Source organism: Parasteatoda tepidariorum, chromosome 1, assembly GCF_982258835.1.
Source record: "Parasteatoda tepidariorum strain Cologne lab strain chromosome 1, Ptep-v5.0, whole genome shotgun sequence".
Lineage (NCBI taxonomy): Eukaryota > Metazoa > Arthropoda > Arachnida > Araneae > Theridiidae > Parasteatoda > Parasteatoda tepidariorum.
In genome coordinates, this window is record NC_141755.1 from 7,759,237 (window position 1) to 7,776,347 (window position 17,111).

Genomic DNA, 17,111 nt, shown 5'->3' on the forward strand with positions numbered 1-17,111 from the left:
GTATATTTGGCTAAGGAGGGATTGAAAAATGTGGTGCGAGACCTATTTTTCACGATATTGGAGATGTTCAACAAATGCTTTTTATCAATAAATTTTTAATTTTAAGGCCTTAATTTTTCATTATTTTTTACACGCTTAATATGATGTATTCTAACATCCGCGTAAATATTTCTTAAATCAGAGTTGTTGAGTTACAAAGGGTTAAGAGCTACGTATTTCAAGATTTTCATTTAATAAGCATAAAATTTACCAGTAAGAAATTAGAATTGCGCTTGAACATAAAAAAACATAGATAAAATTTTTCACTAGTATTTATATACTGCTATACAAGTAAAATGCAGAAGACGTACTACAATATACTCGTAGAAGAGATTTTTTGCTTTTTTTTTTAAATGCAGTGTATTAACGTAGTCTTAGCTTAGTTTTTAACATACTATAACACCTTTTTTTCTTCTTTTTAACAGGTACAATCTACTATATTATGCATGTGTGTCAGCCTTAGTGGAACTATAACTCTAGCTTGTCTATTCCTGCCTAAAATTTATGTAGTGCTCTTTCAGCCAGAAAAAAATATTCGATACAATAGTTCTTCAGGAAACACAGGTACTGATGATACTCGTAGTGCTTCGCCGGCGGTACGTTTCTTGCGTAGCGCTCCTTCCTTATCAGGACAAGCAACTCAACATAAAGAAAAAACAAACAAGTCCACTCATAAATAAATGCCTTTCATTTCAAAAAGATTTGACGGAATTATTTACCAACGGATTTTCATCGAGGTTTGGAATTTGCAACGAGGCTATTAAACGTCTTCAAATAAAACCTGTAAGTATTATTTGAAGGATGTAAAATTAGATCAGGCTCAAATTCTCACCAGACCATTATTGAAATATCTATTTTTGGACTTCTAAATAAAACTGTTGAGTAAAATTTTTATTGTGAGAAATTTCGGTAAAAGTTTTAAAAAAATTTGGACCAACGATGAAAGTCAGTGTCAACGATTTGCGCGTCGCTGGGATATCCTTGAATGATTAACCATATTCAAGCTAAGCACATATGACGCTAATGGTTAAAATTCGAAATTACATTTCCAAGTAACTACCTCTAATTTATTTTTGCGTCCAAGCTTCAAGAACTCATCATCCTATATTGTTATTTATCACCCTACATGCTAACTGCTCACGTCTAAGCGAACCACATGTTTCCCTTTATACGCTTAAAGAACTTATGTTATATATGACCCTACATGTTAACTGCTCACGCCCGAGCGAATCGCATATATTTCCTTTATAATTTAACAAGGATTTTAGCCAATTTACTGTGTAAGTTTGACTACTGTTATCCCTTAAACTTTCACAGGTAATAACTTCCCTAATAACTTTTTCAGGTAACTTATTGGTAACAGAGGAACACAATTTAGAATCAAGTTAATGTCTATTATTTTATGTTCCAACTCAAAAAGCATATTACTGAATTAATATTTTTGAAGAAACATTCCAATTACACATGAAATTATTATAGGCAGTAATTCAAAAAAAAAATTTTTTTTAAGAAAAATCTTTCACAATCATTATTGTGATAACATAGGTATTATAATCACATAGATTATTGTGATAAAAAAAAAACAAGGGCTTTAAAAAAGAAAATAAAAATGTTTTAAGACTTTTGTTTCTCCCTCAAGCCATATTTCTTTAATTCTAAAAAAAAAAAACACAAAAAGGGGGGAAACGGAAAATTTAATGTTTTCAAATGAAGACAGAGGTAGAATCAGAAACTATTTTAAAAAACATACTCTATTTAAATATCTTAACTTCTTTCTGTTCGTCTTGTTCATAAATTTATGTTCATTATGTACAAAACGCAAAATAAAAAACGAAGCACCCTTAATAACTTTTGATCTAATCCTCACGTCCTAGGACTTAATCTTAACGGTTCAAGTGGGTGCCTCATATTAGTGCAAACGATATTTTACGAAATCATACAAAACGTTCGTTCTCTGAATAGCATACCTTTTTTTCGGATGGATTTGGATTGCCATTTCTCTAAAAAATTGCTTAATGAGATCATAGACATGCCGTCAAATAATTTTGACTTCGTGATTATTGAGAAAATAATACTATCAACTCAAAAAATAAAAAAATTGCATTGAAAAAAAATAATACATTTTGCAATGTCTCAGTTATACACGTAATTCAACTTAAGTAACATCAGTGCGACTTCTGTTGTTGCAGATTAGATGACCAATAACTTATATTAAGGTTGTAAGATGTTAGTCTAAGCAGGACTGATTACTTTTTTAGCTAGTATTTATTGTTAGCTTGTTTTTTACGGTTATTAATTGTTTTTATTAGTATTAATTTGTAATTTTTTTATTAATAATTGTTTATTATTTTGCTTGTTTTTGTGAATTTTAATTAAATTGTTACATGTGCTTCATAGCATAACATTTGTGTAATAACAATACATAGTGTAACAATTGTGATCGGTGGAGGGCCCCAAAATATTGTGTCGCGTGCCATTGGTTCGCCATCCCTGCACTAGAACATGGGAGTCGGAAATTCTTAGCCATCGAAAAAAAGCTATGTTTATTGAGAGAAAGAATTTTGCGTCTGATTTTGCAACTTAAAATATCGTCAGCAATTATTAACTTATTTGAGGTCATCCTTTTGAAGCCTTAAGATACGAGTCCCTAGAACGTGAAGACCCGATCATTAAATCACAATTACTCGAGAAGTCGGTTTTTATTTTCGTGCACTGTACACGCTGAAGAATAAATTTATTATATTTATATTGATATCAGGGTTTGTTGATTTAAATCAACTGATTTTTTATGTATATATTGATTTAAAAAGTTAAACAGTGTCTTAAATTATTGATACTTTTATTACTTCTTTTCCTAGTTTTAAAATTTATTTTAAGTAAATTGCTGCATTAATTTTAGCTAATGAAATTACTTTCCTGGTATGTGTTAAATTCCAACACATTTGTAATTACATTTTTAAGTCTTGAGATTGAAAGTACAGAATGAAGTTAGCATTTAAGTATTTTTCCTCATATGTTTACAGTATCATTGACATTATCAGATTTTCTATAAAGAAACGTCGTGAAAAAAAATTTCAATGAGTACATAGATTTTTTTTAAATTTTTCTTTAGCTAAACTTACCTATTTTGATTTAGGATTAAAAATAAATATTTTAAAATAAAAATATATAGATTAAATATTTATTATTTGATGAATGACTACATTTACAAACACAATGTTACATTTATTTAGTAACTTTAAAAATTAAGCGGAAAAAAAAGAAATCACAATTTAAAATTATGATTTGGTAATTGAAACCGTTTAATAGAGTATTCTTTAAATTCTCTATTTCAGCTAGTCTTTAAATTTCAATCATGCGTTTGTTTCAAAATAGTTACTAGGCATTCAAAACTATGTACTCAGGGGTCTATACAGACATTTTGTGAAGGGTCCGTTTTTGTAAAATTGTGAAAAAATTACTCGTAATTTGTGAATATAAAATAAACGTCACATTCTTTCAACCAGGTTCCGCTATTATGAATTTGTGCAAATAGGGTCCGTTATTGCAACAAAAAAAAAACATTTTCAAGGAGTTTTTAAATTGTAAAGACATACAAGATTATGCTCAACACTGTAAAATTATAATTTAAAAAAAAAAAAAAAAAACAGCAATTGCAGCTACTAAATTAGCGATGCAACATGAATATTTGGTATTCAGCCTATACTGCTGAACACAGAATATTTATTTCAGACGAATGAAGGAAGAAGCGTCTGCCGAAGACAAATTAAGTTAGTTTACATCAGTCTTTCTTCCCCCCCCCCATTAATGAGAAGGGTTTACAATATTTAATATAACAAATGAAGATAAACAAGCAAAAGATAAATTATTTTACGAAGGGTCCGTTCATAAATAGTTAGGAAGTTTTTTTAGTTCTTTTCTTACAGTGTATTTGAATAAAAATCTGATTTAAATCAAAAAACTGTCTTTTTTGATTTTTTTTTTTAAATCACACTCTGATTGATATATACAAAAAGGAACAAATAAAAAAAAGCCTAAGCAACACCATACACCAAAAGCAAAGATCATTAACATAATGAAATTACAAACCCATACATTTTAAAGACTTCTACAAGTACTTTCTATTTTGCAATAAATTACTACAAAACCTGAACTACTCACATTACTTGAAAGAGTAAAGACTATAATTCCAGTGAACTGCAATTACTTGATAGATATTTTGAAGACGTGTAACCAAAGTTACACTTTCGTTCATGTCTAATAAACAGTGACAAATTTCTCTTATTATTTGGTGCAAACAAATCCGGTTTAAAAATAATGTAGATAAAAATCAACTAAATTGTGTAATAAAAGAACAATAAAATCAATTTTCCTACACACGAGGTTGGTGGCCCACTTAAACTACAGACATTTTAAGAGCAAAGAGGAAACTATGAGGTTTTGAAAAATCTTGTTTCCCCCCCCCAAGAGCAAATAACCGATCACATACACTGCACACTATCACATACCAAAATGTAATGCTTTAAATCATAAGTGCTGTGGCATATCAAAGAGAAATCTAATCTCAAAGAATTGATCTCATTATCTGACAAGAATTTAATTTCAACAAGGAATTGACTAAATATTTCCTCATGTAATAACAGTATTGAAACAAAACATTCAAATTGATTATAGGATTTTCATTTTTTTTTCAACCAACTGATATTGTTTTATAAACTTTTGCTAAGAAATTTTTATTATAGTAAAAACCAAATTAATTAAAGTTTAAAATTCTATGAAGTAGGATCTACCAACAACTATAACCTACAATAATTGCATTTAACCAATAAAATAGAGTAGTTTAATATATCATAAATGAATTAAAGCAGGAATTGTTTCATTTTTCTGGATTTGACAAAAAATGTGTGAATCATGATAATCATAAATGTACAAAACTAGGAAACAAAAATGGCACACAACTGTAAACAAAAGAGAAATGCTGATATATACCAGTGCTGCACAGCTATTACAAAATCTCATACACTTCATGGAAAAGGAAGGAAAATACTGATATGATAACTAAACATAAAACCTGTTTTATAATGAAAATTAAATAAACCTTAAGCTTTAAAGAAATGAATAACCCTAGCCATATGCAGTTTCTCAATTTCTAGAAGAAATTCCCATTATTGGTTTAAAATTCTGGAAATTCTTATACTAACACCGAATCTGGATTTTTTGACCAATCAGACAATTATTTAGTTTGAGCTAGTAAATACGTTTTGCAAGTATGTATTATTACAAGTTTTAGAATTACTATAAGGAAAATCACAAATTATTTATCCTTAAGACTATGTTTAACTGAAAATAAGACAGTGCATTTGATTTAATAAAAATAAAAACATTTTTGTGATTTTTTTATTATTTACAAATCCATCTATTTTGATACACTTGCAGCAGCAGCAGCACCGTGTTTTTGAGGTTTAGCTTGACCACCTTCCCTGAAGCCATGACTAGAAAAAGAAGAATACTTTCATTATAACAGAAGAGGAAGAAAAAAAAAAAAACATTACATGATTCCAACTGCATTTGCATCTACCTTTATCCAATGTCTCAATTTAAAATCACTCATGCGAAATTTTTTTTTACTTATACCTCTAAAATTCTAATTCCTCTCTCTACATACATAATATTTAATAGCACTAACTAATCTTATATTTATGGCATTTGATGACCAGATATGTTACACAAATGCTGTTAGCGAAAAACTTGTCAGCATGGTAAATTGTTTAGTACTATTATACAAAAATCAAACACTCACAATTTAAAATCGTACATTGTATCCAGGGGTGGATTAAGCATGCGCGGGGGGGGGGGGGGGGGGCTAGGCTTTAGATTACATTTTATCTCATATATTTTTATTTATTCAAATATAAAAGTATTTATATAACTTTTCACTTAAGAAAGCATATGCAAAATAAAAATAAATTAAAGTTTACTTTATTTATTAAATTAGAACTAAAAAATAATCATAAAATTTTTGGGGGCCCCAGGCCATGGGCTAGTCTGGCTTAATGAGTAATTCGGCCCCGATTGTATCTTTAGGATTTAACATCAAAAAGTCACGTGAGCTTAAAATCAGATTCATATTCGGGCAGTCCTAAAAATTCATATTCCTGTGGTTCAAAAACCACACTTTGAGATTCATATTTACAAATAAAATCAGTAGATATTAAAAAATTTGCAAGTAGCCTTTCTGCACAAAAATATATCATAAATCATCTCATATCATACACAATAAAAATATTAAAAATTACATATATTTAGAGCTGTTAAAAATTTTGCATTTATGGCCTCTGATGACCAGATATGTATAATACACAAGACCTATTAGCAGAAAATTTGCCACCATCACGGTAAAAATTTAAAATCACAATTTAAAAAAAAGAAAAACTTCCTCAGTTGCTGACTAAAATTATAGGAGTACAATTGAGAAAACAGCATGCCAATAACATGCTGGCAGCTTTAATTAAAATCTGATTAAAAAGCAAAAGACTTAAATTAATATTTTCCAGGTAATGAATAATATGAATATTTTCCAGGGGTGGACAGCCAATGATAACAAAAATTCTTATAATTTAGAAAAAAGTAAATAGAAATAGTTTAATACATACTTAAATCTTCTCCAAACTTTTTTCAGATGTCTTAGTCTTCCGGTACCAGTTGTCTTCCTACGCTTACCCTTCACGCTCCAGTTATCTGGGAAAATAAGTAGAATTGAAAAAATGACAAAAAGGAAAAGAAAAAAAAAAACAAAGAAAATTATAGCCTTTATATTTCTTTTAATACAATCTTGAGTAAAAAATAATGATAGCTTAGTAATCATCTAGCATTACATATTAAATTATGACTTAAGATTGGCTAATTTTATACTATATGCACATTTTTATTGCTTTTAACTCTTTTGTGTCTGAGAAGCTGTTATTAAAATTGGGTACCTGCAAACAATGTCACTCATGGGTTAGGAGCGTTATTTGTTTATGCCACAACTAAGCTGCCAATCAGGTCTGGCACTGGAGTTAGGCACCTATCTACAATAACACTCCAATATTTATTTATTTATTTATTAGCAAAAACACTTTTTCTAAGAACATAAAAACTACAAGGAAATTAACAAAAAACTAATTTAAACCAAAAAAAATCTGGTTTAAATTATATAAGTTTTCTTTTCTTTGCAGGAAAAAAATGCTAATCCAACCCATCAAAAAATTAAGTCAGTGTGGTGATAAACCAAACCTAAAAGCTGTAATAAGTAACAAGCCACCCACAATTACGTGATTTCAGCATTTGTCTCAAATTACAAGCATCCAATTAAAATTGGACTACTTTTCATAGAGCAAGAGAACACTTGGATATTTGTTTTTACATCAATTAATACAGTGATCAATTGATACCAGGGTTGGGTTTTTGACGTCAAAAAGTGGTTTTTGACATGACAAGGGTATAATACTGGTTTAAACCGTCAAAAATGTCAAAAACTAAAGTTTGCCAAAAAAATATATAAACTTCAAAACTTCCAACAGTTGCCATGCATTATATTGAAATTTAATTATACTATAGGTAATCAGCAGGTTTTAAAATATTTTTTAATTAAAATTAAGGTAAAATAACAGATTTAAAATCTCAGAAATTTATATTCAAATGCATGTGCAGAAAAATTTTGCACAAAATTTTTTTAAATATTTATATTTTGAAAATTTTATTTTTATTTTTGATACTTAAGAAAATTAAAAGTTTATTACTATGCATTTCTGACATATAAGGAACATATAACTAATATTTATAAGGAACTTACAAGTTATGTTGTATAAATACAAACTTGATACAAGTGTATGAAAAAAAATTTTAATGTTATATCGAATATCTTTATTATCCAGTATGTTAATTTGAATTTAAAAGTAGTTATATTTGTGAATAATGATAAATATAATTCATATTATTTATTATTTTTATTTATAATTATTACACTTATCATTTTAAAACAATTTTTACCTCTTAATTTTTTCCCCCACTTGTATTAAGAATACAAATAATGCATATCTTGAAAGCAAGAAGTAATTATTCAACAGCTGAATATTTAGATATTCAACAATACTATGTATATAGTATTCAGCAAAATGAAATTCACAAGTATTTGGATAAACTAAATTTTCAGCATAGTAAATGAATAGGCTGAATATACTGTGAATCGACACTAACTACTCTGTGTATTTAACAGAAAGCACTTAAATTTGTATTGTCTTATGTTAAAAAGATTATTAAAAAGATTTAAAAGAATATTAAAAAGATTTTTCTTTAAAAGATGTCTAATGTACAAAACTGCTAATGTTTATCTTTAAAAATGTCTAATTTTTAGTATAATCTATACTATACACTAAATTTGGTTATAAATAAATTTCTTAATAATATCACTGCAGATTTTCAATAACACATGAAAATGAATACATAATTTTTCAAAAGATGTGAGCTTTCAAAAGTACAAGATTTTGGTTACTATTCAAAATATAAGTGCTTCTTCAAAATTTTAAATTTATTTTTTCTAGAACATATTTAAAAACACTATCCTTTATAAAAAATATATAAATTTTATGTATTAATTAAATTTCACATATGAATATAGGTTTTTGACATTTTCGACATTTTTGACAGTGAGGTTTTTGACGTGACGGTTTAAACCATGGTTTAAACTGTCAAAAACTGTCACATGTCAAAAACATGCCAACCCTGATTAATACAGAGGAAACCTAGTGAGATAACATAAAACTATTATTTCTAAAATAATTATTTTTAAATAAGAAATTGAACTAAAATAAAAATTACAATTAAAATTATCAAATAAAATTAAATTTATTTTAAATTTATTTTTAATTTTTAATTTTTTAATACTTTTCCCACGGGGACTCTGCAATAATTACTTATCAATAAAGGAATCTGAAAATTTAATACTGTTTTTAAATCATGATTTCATTAATAAATTTTAAAACAGAGGAAATGTATATCTGAATTGCAACTCAATATTTAAAAATAAATAAAAACAATACAACTTCTCACAGTTTACCATTTTAAAAATTCTTATTAAATGAATGAATAATTAATTGAGCTACAATCATTCTGAACAATCTAAACAAAGAAATAAACAAATTATAGAAACAACTAATCTGCACAGTCAATGACCCCAATTCTCCCATTTAAAATTTTAGACTAAACATGTATTAGAGCTTTTTCTTTTAGCAATATCATCCAGCAGTCCTAAAAATTACAACAAACTTAATAGCTGATATATTTATAGCTATTAAAAGTTTGTTTCATGTCTCCCATTATGCACCAGAGTAAGAAAAAAAAAATTTTTTGCACACACAATTAAAGTATCTTGCAAAATCATCCTGTTCCTTGATAAGTTATGTTTATTCCAACAAAGTCAAATTTAAATATTTCTAACTACCCAGAGATGCACGAAAAACAGTATACATATCAGTAAAGAAAAAATAGTTATCCTTATATGTGATAAATGAACTTTTTTCATCAGACTACAGATTCCAAAGCTTTCGAGGGTGAACAGACAAACATGATTAAAAAATAGAATAAATTCAGGTGATGGCATTTTCATGAAAAACTCTTGGAATAAAAATAAAACAGATTTAGGAAAATGATTATCTGCCATGAAAATAGAAGTGAAATGTTACATATTTTGTATTAGAAGTAAGTCTGTACAAAAATAGCATTCTACAAATACTCAACCATATTATATAAATTTAAAATAGCTAATTGGTCTTATCCATCTGAGGAACTTTATTTCAATCTTAAGCACTAGTAAGTTAAATCAGAGAAAATCACTCAACAGCATGCTTCAGTCTGGGGCGATACTATTCTCATCATGGAAAAACTTAATGAATTTAAATAAACAAATTTAATTAAATGAAACCTAATGTAAGCAGTATTTTCTAAAGTTATATATGAAAACAATGAACGCTTGTATAACCAACCCATGAAATAAAAAGCCAAAATTTAAAACATTGATACAACACAAAAAAAGAAATTGGGTGAAAAATAAAGTAATACAATCAGATAAGTACTAAGCAGGGTTGGGTTTTTGACGTCAAAAAGTGGTTTTTGACATGACAAGGGTATAATACTGGTTTAAACCGTCAAAAACCCGTCAAAAATGTCAAAAACTGAAGTTTGCCAAGAAAATATATAAACTTCAAAACTACCAACAGTTGCCATGCATTATATTGAAATTTAATTATACTATAGGTAATCAGCAGGTTTTAAAATATTTTTTAATTAAAATTAAGGTAAAATAACAGATTTAAAATCTCAGAAATTTATATTCAAATGCATGGTGCAGAAAAATTTTGCACAAAATTTTTTTAAATATTTATATTTTGAAAAAAAAAATTTTTTTTTTTTGATACTTAAGAAAATTAAAAGTTTATTACTATGCATTTTTGACATATAAGGAACATATAACTAATATTTATAAGGAACTTACAAGTTATGTTGTATAAATACAAACTTGAAACAAGTGTATAAAAATTTTTTTTTAATGTTATACCGAATATCTTTATTATCCAGTATGTTAATTTGAATTTAAAAGTAGTTATATTTGTGAATAATGATAAATATAATTAATATTGTTTATTATATTTATTTATAATTATTACACTTATCATTTTAAAACAATTTTTACCTCTTAATTTTTTTTTCTCCACTTGAATACAAATAATGCATATCTTGAAAGCAAGAAGTAATTATTCAACAGTTGAATATTTAGATATTCAACAAAACTATATAGTATTCAGCAAAATGAAATTCACAAGTATTTGGATAAACTAAATTTTCAGCATAGTAAATGAATATACGGTAAATCGACACTAACTACTCTGTGTATTTAACAGAAAGCACTTAAATTTGTATTGTCTTATGTTAAAAAGATTATTAAGAAGATTTAAAAGAATATTAAAAAGATTTTTCTTTAAAAGATGTCTAATGTACAAAACTGCTAATGTTTATCTTTAAAAATGTCTAATTTTTAGTATAATCTATACTATACACTAAATTTGGTTATAAATAAATTTCTTAATAATATCACTGCAGATTTTCAATATCACATTAAAATGATTATATAATATTACAAATTGTGAGCTTTCAAAAGTACAAGATTTTGGTTACTATTCAAAATATAAGTGTTTCTTCAAAATTTTAAATTTATTTTTTCTAGAACATATTTAGAAACACTATCCTTTATAAAAAATATATAAATTTTATGTATTAATTAAATTTCACACATGAATATAGGTTTTTGACATTTTCGACATTTTTGACAGTGAGGTTTTTGACGTGACGGTTTAAACCATGGTTTAAACCGTCAAAAACTGTCACATGTCAAAAACCTGCCAACCCTGGTACTAAGCATCATCAATCAGTAACACGGACCAAAGTATCTTATTCATCATACATATTAAAACAAAATTAATTATGTGAAAAGAAAAAATCTTTAAATACATTTTGGTTGAAAAATAATAATTAATCTGAATTAAGACAAACCAAAAAATGGAAACTGAAAAAGAAATAAAGGCAAGGACAAATTGGTAGCAAATTAAAACGCAAGGCCACATTAGACAATGCTGTTAAAAGAACTTTTAAAAGATAAAAACTGTTGATAAAAACAAAAAACAATTTATATATTACTAGAATAAAATTAGAAGAATATTGATTTGGGAGATAATTAATACAATTTTCTATGATGATTTGTTTATGCATTTCCAATTTCAGCACTCACCACCTCTGAAAACATTAATTTAGCTTCTGTAAAAAATTATTAATCTTTATTTCAGACGTATGCTTGTAAGCATCACAAGCTTATAAATATTCATATAAATCACTAACTTTAAAAATTAATTTTTAAAAGATAACGAAGTAAATTCTTACACTAACAAAAAAGTAATAGATTCAGCAAGAACTTGTCTACATAAAGTTTCAGTCCCGAAAGATGTATAACATCATTACCTACTACTTCACTGATTATCAATGTAACATAGGGGTAACATGGAGACTTTCCCAGATAGTAAAATTTACCTTCACTCGTAGAAAATTAAAATCCATAACCAGTATTAGAGAATTCTATGCTTCAAAAAGAACTTTTAAAGCATAAAAACTATTAATAAAAACACCAACTTATACATTATAAGAACAAAATAAGAATGCTGATTTGAAAGATTGTTAAAACAAATTTTAACGATGACTTGTAAATGCCTTTCCAACTTCACCACTAATAAATACTACTGAAAACATTGATTTAAGTTTATCAAGCTTCAGAAAAAAATTATCAACATTATTTTCAGGCATATGCTTGTAAGCATCATAAGCTTATAAAAATTCATATATACCAAATATATTTTTAAAAGAAAATGAAGGCAAATTCTAACACTAATAAAAAAGTAATAGATTCAGCAAGAACTTATCTACATAAAGTTTCAGTCCCGAAAGATGTATAACATCATCATCTACTACTTTACTGATTATTGATGTAACACAGGGGTGATAGTGACACTAAGTGAAAAACCCTAAAAATATTATGTCCAAGACATCACTTTACTGTACATATTTCGTATTCAACATAATTTTTTGAAATAAGATGTATAACTAAATTACCTTTAAATACATTTTGATGGGGAAAAAATTATTAACCTGAATTGAAAGACAAATCAAGAAATTTAAACTTTGAAAAAGAAATAATAGTAGTAAGAACACTGTCTTTCCCAGACTAAAACTTACATTCACTCTTAGAAAATTAAAACTCAGGACCATATTAGAGAATGCTACGCTGTAATAAGAACTATTGCAAGATAAAAACTGTTGAAAGAATATTGATTTGAGAGATTGTCAACATAAATTTTTTATGATCAGCACATGCATTAGCGATTTTAACAAATACCTCCGGAAACAGATTTATCAAGCTTCAGTAAAAAATTATCAACATTAATTTCAGACATATGCTTGTAAGCATCATAAGCTTATAAATACTCATATAAATTATTAACTTTCAATCAAAACTAATTTCTTTAAGAAAGCTAAAGCAAATTCCTACACAAACAAAAAAAAGTAATAGATTCAGCAAAAGCTTTTCTACATAAAGATTCAGTCCCGAAAGATGTATAACATCATTATCTATTAACTTGCAGATATCAGTGAAACACAGGTGTGATAGTGACACTAATAAAAATCCTGAAAATTCTATGTGCCAGATATCACTTTATATACCATTCATATTCATACCATTCATTTTTTTAAAATAAGATTTATAATTCAATTACCTACCAATGAAGAATATCACTTTTACAGTAACTAATCTAAGAAAAATCTTAGGTCTTACAAGAATTCAATTGCAATATTGTATTTTGTAATCATGTGAATATGAATTGCACTGCATAGCCCATAGAAATAAGAAAAGTGATGTTATATATTTATCGCACATGCTGGAATACAAATTGAAATATTGGATTTTAAAAATGCATGAACAAAAATTGCAACATTCGATATCAAAAAGTAGATACAAACCGAAATATTATATTGAAATTGAGCTTCTAAAATGTGTAAATATGAAGAGATCACCCCATTTATGCAAACTTTTTTGAACTGACTTTTAAATCATGAATACTAATTGCAAGGTGGATCTTATAAAATAGGTAAATACAGAAATCAATGTTTGATATTTCAGAACAAATTAATAAAAATCGTAATAATAGAGAACAGTGACGCAGTTCCAAACGTACAAAATGGCAAAAACCTATGAAACCACCATAATCAAATGTACGTGTAAACACCTCAGCAACAGGATTTAGCGAAAATTTCTTCGCATTACGTTATTGATGAGCGAAAGCCTACGGACTAATGGTTTCAAGAAACCAAGATTTTATATTATACAACAAATATTTTACTATTATATACAATTTTTATAATTGTTCAATTCTTAACATAAAAATTAAACCTGACTTTAAAACTAATTCAATTCTACTAAAAATTTTAAAAAGAAACTCACAATGTCTTAATCTTTTATGAGGATATCCACATTGTGCACACAATGACTTTTGGATGTGATAACTACTACGACCACAACGCCTGCAAAGGGTGTGAGTCTTGTTCCTCCGTTTACCAAAACTTGATGTACCTTTCGTCTAAATAAGAATGAAATACAGTTAAAACAATGTTTATAAAGTTTTAAATGAATTTTACGTGTTAAGCTACATGAAATGATGAAATAAATTATAAGCTAATCATTTAGATATATAAAATTAAACTACATGACAAACATTTCTTCATAATTAACACCTACAGAGGTGTAAAAAAGCTGTTAAAAGTACTTGCGGAAATATCAGACAATTTAAGATATGAGCTGTAATAAAAATTACAGTAAGATTTGAATTTTTTCTATAAAATAAAACCTACCAATGTACAACTTGCTACCTTAAGTCAGCAAAAATAAGAAAATCATATTCTAATCTTAAATAATTTTCTTAAAACTTATACCATTTTATACATTAATTGGTTAAATTTTGATTAAAAGTTAATTTTACTGAAACATCTTTTAACTGTTTACAAAAATTAAATTGCTTCAGCAATTAACTTTTTTATCTTTCTACATGTATATTTCAATCTAGTAAGGTAATAAGGATCATATGGGTTTAAAGAATTTGGATCCCTTAACCATTAATATTTATATCAAATCAATAATCCATAAAATATTTAATATTTCAGTTATATTAAATTATAAAATGAAAAAAAGGTAGTAAAAAGCATTAAAATTATGAATTATTTATCATTGATTAAGTTATGAAATGGATATGTACTCATAAAAATTTATAAGCGTTTTTTATCAAGCCTTTTAATTCAAACAAAATACTTAATTCAAGAAAAGAAAAGTTAAGAATCTCTGATGACTATTTTCAACCTTTTCGTGCCCTGAGAGTGATTCGAACCCACATTCAGGCACGCTAACCACTCGGCGGAACCGGAAAAGTAAAAGACTATTTTTATAATAACACATTGAATAATTCTTGAAATAGGATCAAATTTGCAATTATCGCAGAAGGTAACTTTTGGCGAAAATATCAGGTTTGGCAAAAATGGTTAAATGGATAATCCCAGAGTACCCCTTTTATTAATCCTCAGCACAATTTGTGAAAATATAAAAAATTTCATCTCAGTAAACATTTTCAAAATAATTAGTGTTCTATTTTAAGTGTAAGTTTATGATCTTTTATAATGTGAGCTTCTGTTAAACAGAGCTCAATCATCTTTAATCCCATAGCAGAAAACTTTGGGAAAAGCTGCGACATTGCATAAAATTACCTCAAAAATCTTATATCGGCACAACCCTTTGAGGGCCAGAGCGTACAATAGAACCTTTCTCCACTATGCTATTTTCTTTGCAATTGTTCTCCAATAATTCTGAGTATTTTAAAATTCTCTTACACAGTCAAGCCATTTGATCTTAGATCTACCTCTAGCTCTCATTAGTTAAAAATTGACCTAAAATGCCAAGGAAAAAGGATCCATACATCAGATGTGACTCGCAAGCTTTAAGCAACATATTTTGATGTGTTGATATCAGCTTCCTGGAATGCCCACATTTATAGCAAATGAAAATCTTTTCCACGGATTTTCTCTCAAAAACAGCAAGCAGATCAACTTGTGATTTAAAGACCATGTTTTGGATTCAAAACAGGTCTAATGATTCTTTTATATTGCATTATTATTGTTCATTTAATAAATCTTGATGTCACTAAGCCATTAAAGCATCTCTTAATCTGTGTGCTTATAGCATTTAAGGCATTAATATTTGCGGGGATATTTCCTCTTCCTGATCTGACACGCCAACTATAATCTCTAAGGTGCTAAGTAGATTTCAAACCTGCAGATGTTTGCCAGGGGAGGCAATGATTTATACCTTTCAGGTTTATCCCTTTTTAAGACATTGTTCTCTTTAGTTTGTTGCAGGCCTCTACACGGAAATTGTTACTTATTCAATTTTTGTTAGTTTAAAATCTATTAGGTGCATCGGGTCACAGGTGAATGTCCCCAACAAATGAGTGAATAGGTGAAAACCAAGGGTACAGAACATATCTAATTGAAATTTAGAAGAGAAAATTTATGCAGCCATGAGGAAGCTACAAAAAAACTAATAACAATAATCAACACTATTTCACATATAGATTTTATTATTTTAATCCCGAAAATTTTAAAAATAACTAACTTTGTTCAAGGGAAATATTAGGCTACTAAAAACTTCCTAATCATACAAGGTTGTAAATTTCCAGTATGAGTATACTGACATATAAAGTTTCAGAATCACCATTTTAGGACAAATATATTACCTACACAACAAAGATTGAGTTTATATAGATTTATATATCCATCAAATAACTCGTAAAAATAGAAATCCTTTTCACCAAACTTAAGTCAAAAATTGCACGATGTTGATAAATTAATACAATAATGTTCGGCAAAAAAATATTAAACAATTTAACAACTAAGGAAGTTTGCAGAACACGTGAATTTAAGTTATTTTCAGAATATGAGAAAATAATAAATTTACTACAAATGTACCACACTGTGATCAAAAGATTGCTAGTTTATAGTAAATAAAATGAGGTTTCTCTTTAGTTCACCTAGCATGATAAATTACAATTGAAATTCAAAAAAGAAACTAAAATAATATTTGTTAACAATGAATTGTACACTTAGAATTCTTAGTTACAGCGATTAATTAAGATTTAAATAATAGCTTACCATTTTCCTTACGAGAAAGGTACGAAGTTGAAGACGACCACTCTAATGATTATTATTCTGTAACCAAATCACGGTTGCGGTTATGAATTTTATTCAAAAATGTTGGCTCTACTGATCTGCTTCGGCCTTACTTTGTATTTTTAACTTTATGTACACTTTATGATTAATACTATATTTTAAATGCATGAATTTAATTTCAAAAATCAAAGTTCTTGATTTTAGAATCAATTACTGCTTTATAA

At 27.3% G+C, this 17,111-nt stretch overlaps 2 protein-coding genes and 2 non-coding genes across 4 annotated transcripts in view; 1 reads left to right on the top strand and 3 right to left on the bottom strand.

Moving 5' to 3' along the window:
- Positions 1 to 738, top strand: part of LOC107455038 (metabotropic glutamate receptor 3) — a 34,625-nt gene extending 33,887 nt beyond the window's left edge. Inside the window, exon 12 of the mRNA XM_043049097.3 lies at positions 465 to 738. Within this exon, the coding sequence (XP_042905031.2) occupies positions 465 to 719 (255 nt within the window). The 3' untranslated portion in view covers positions 720 to 738. The remainder of the gene's footprint in view (positions 1 to 464) is intronic.
- Positions 739 to 5,422: 4,684 nt separating this feature from the next.
- RpL37a (ribosomal protein L37a) lies at positions 5,423 to 17,004 on the bottom strand. Its single transcript, XM_087158803.1, has 4 exons — positions 16,870 to 17,004; positions 14,120 to 14,255; positions 6,693 to 6,777; positions 5,423 to 5,531 (listed from the first exon to the last, which is right to left on the bottom strand). The coding sequence occupies exons 1-4, from the start codon at positions 16,870 to 16,872 to the stop codon at positions 5,456 to 5,458; spliced, it is 300 nt and encodes a 99-aa protein (XP_087014929.1). The 5' UTR covers positions 16,873 to 17,004; the 3' UTR covers positions 5,423 to 5,455.
- LOC147816265 (small nucleolar RNA SNORD2) lies at positions 12,522 to 12,588 on the bottom strand. The gene has a single exon (XR_015430328.1). It is a non-coding gene; the product is annotated as a small nucleolar RNA SNORD2 (small nucleolar RNA).
- LOC122270725 (small nucleolar RNA SNORD2) lies at positions 13,186 to 13,252 on the bottom strand. The gene has a single exon (XR_006225965.2). It is a non-coding gene; the product is annotated as a small nucleolar RNA SNORD2 (small nucleolar RNA).
- Positions 17,005 to 17,111: the final 107 nt, after the last annotated feature.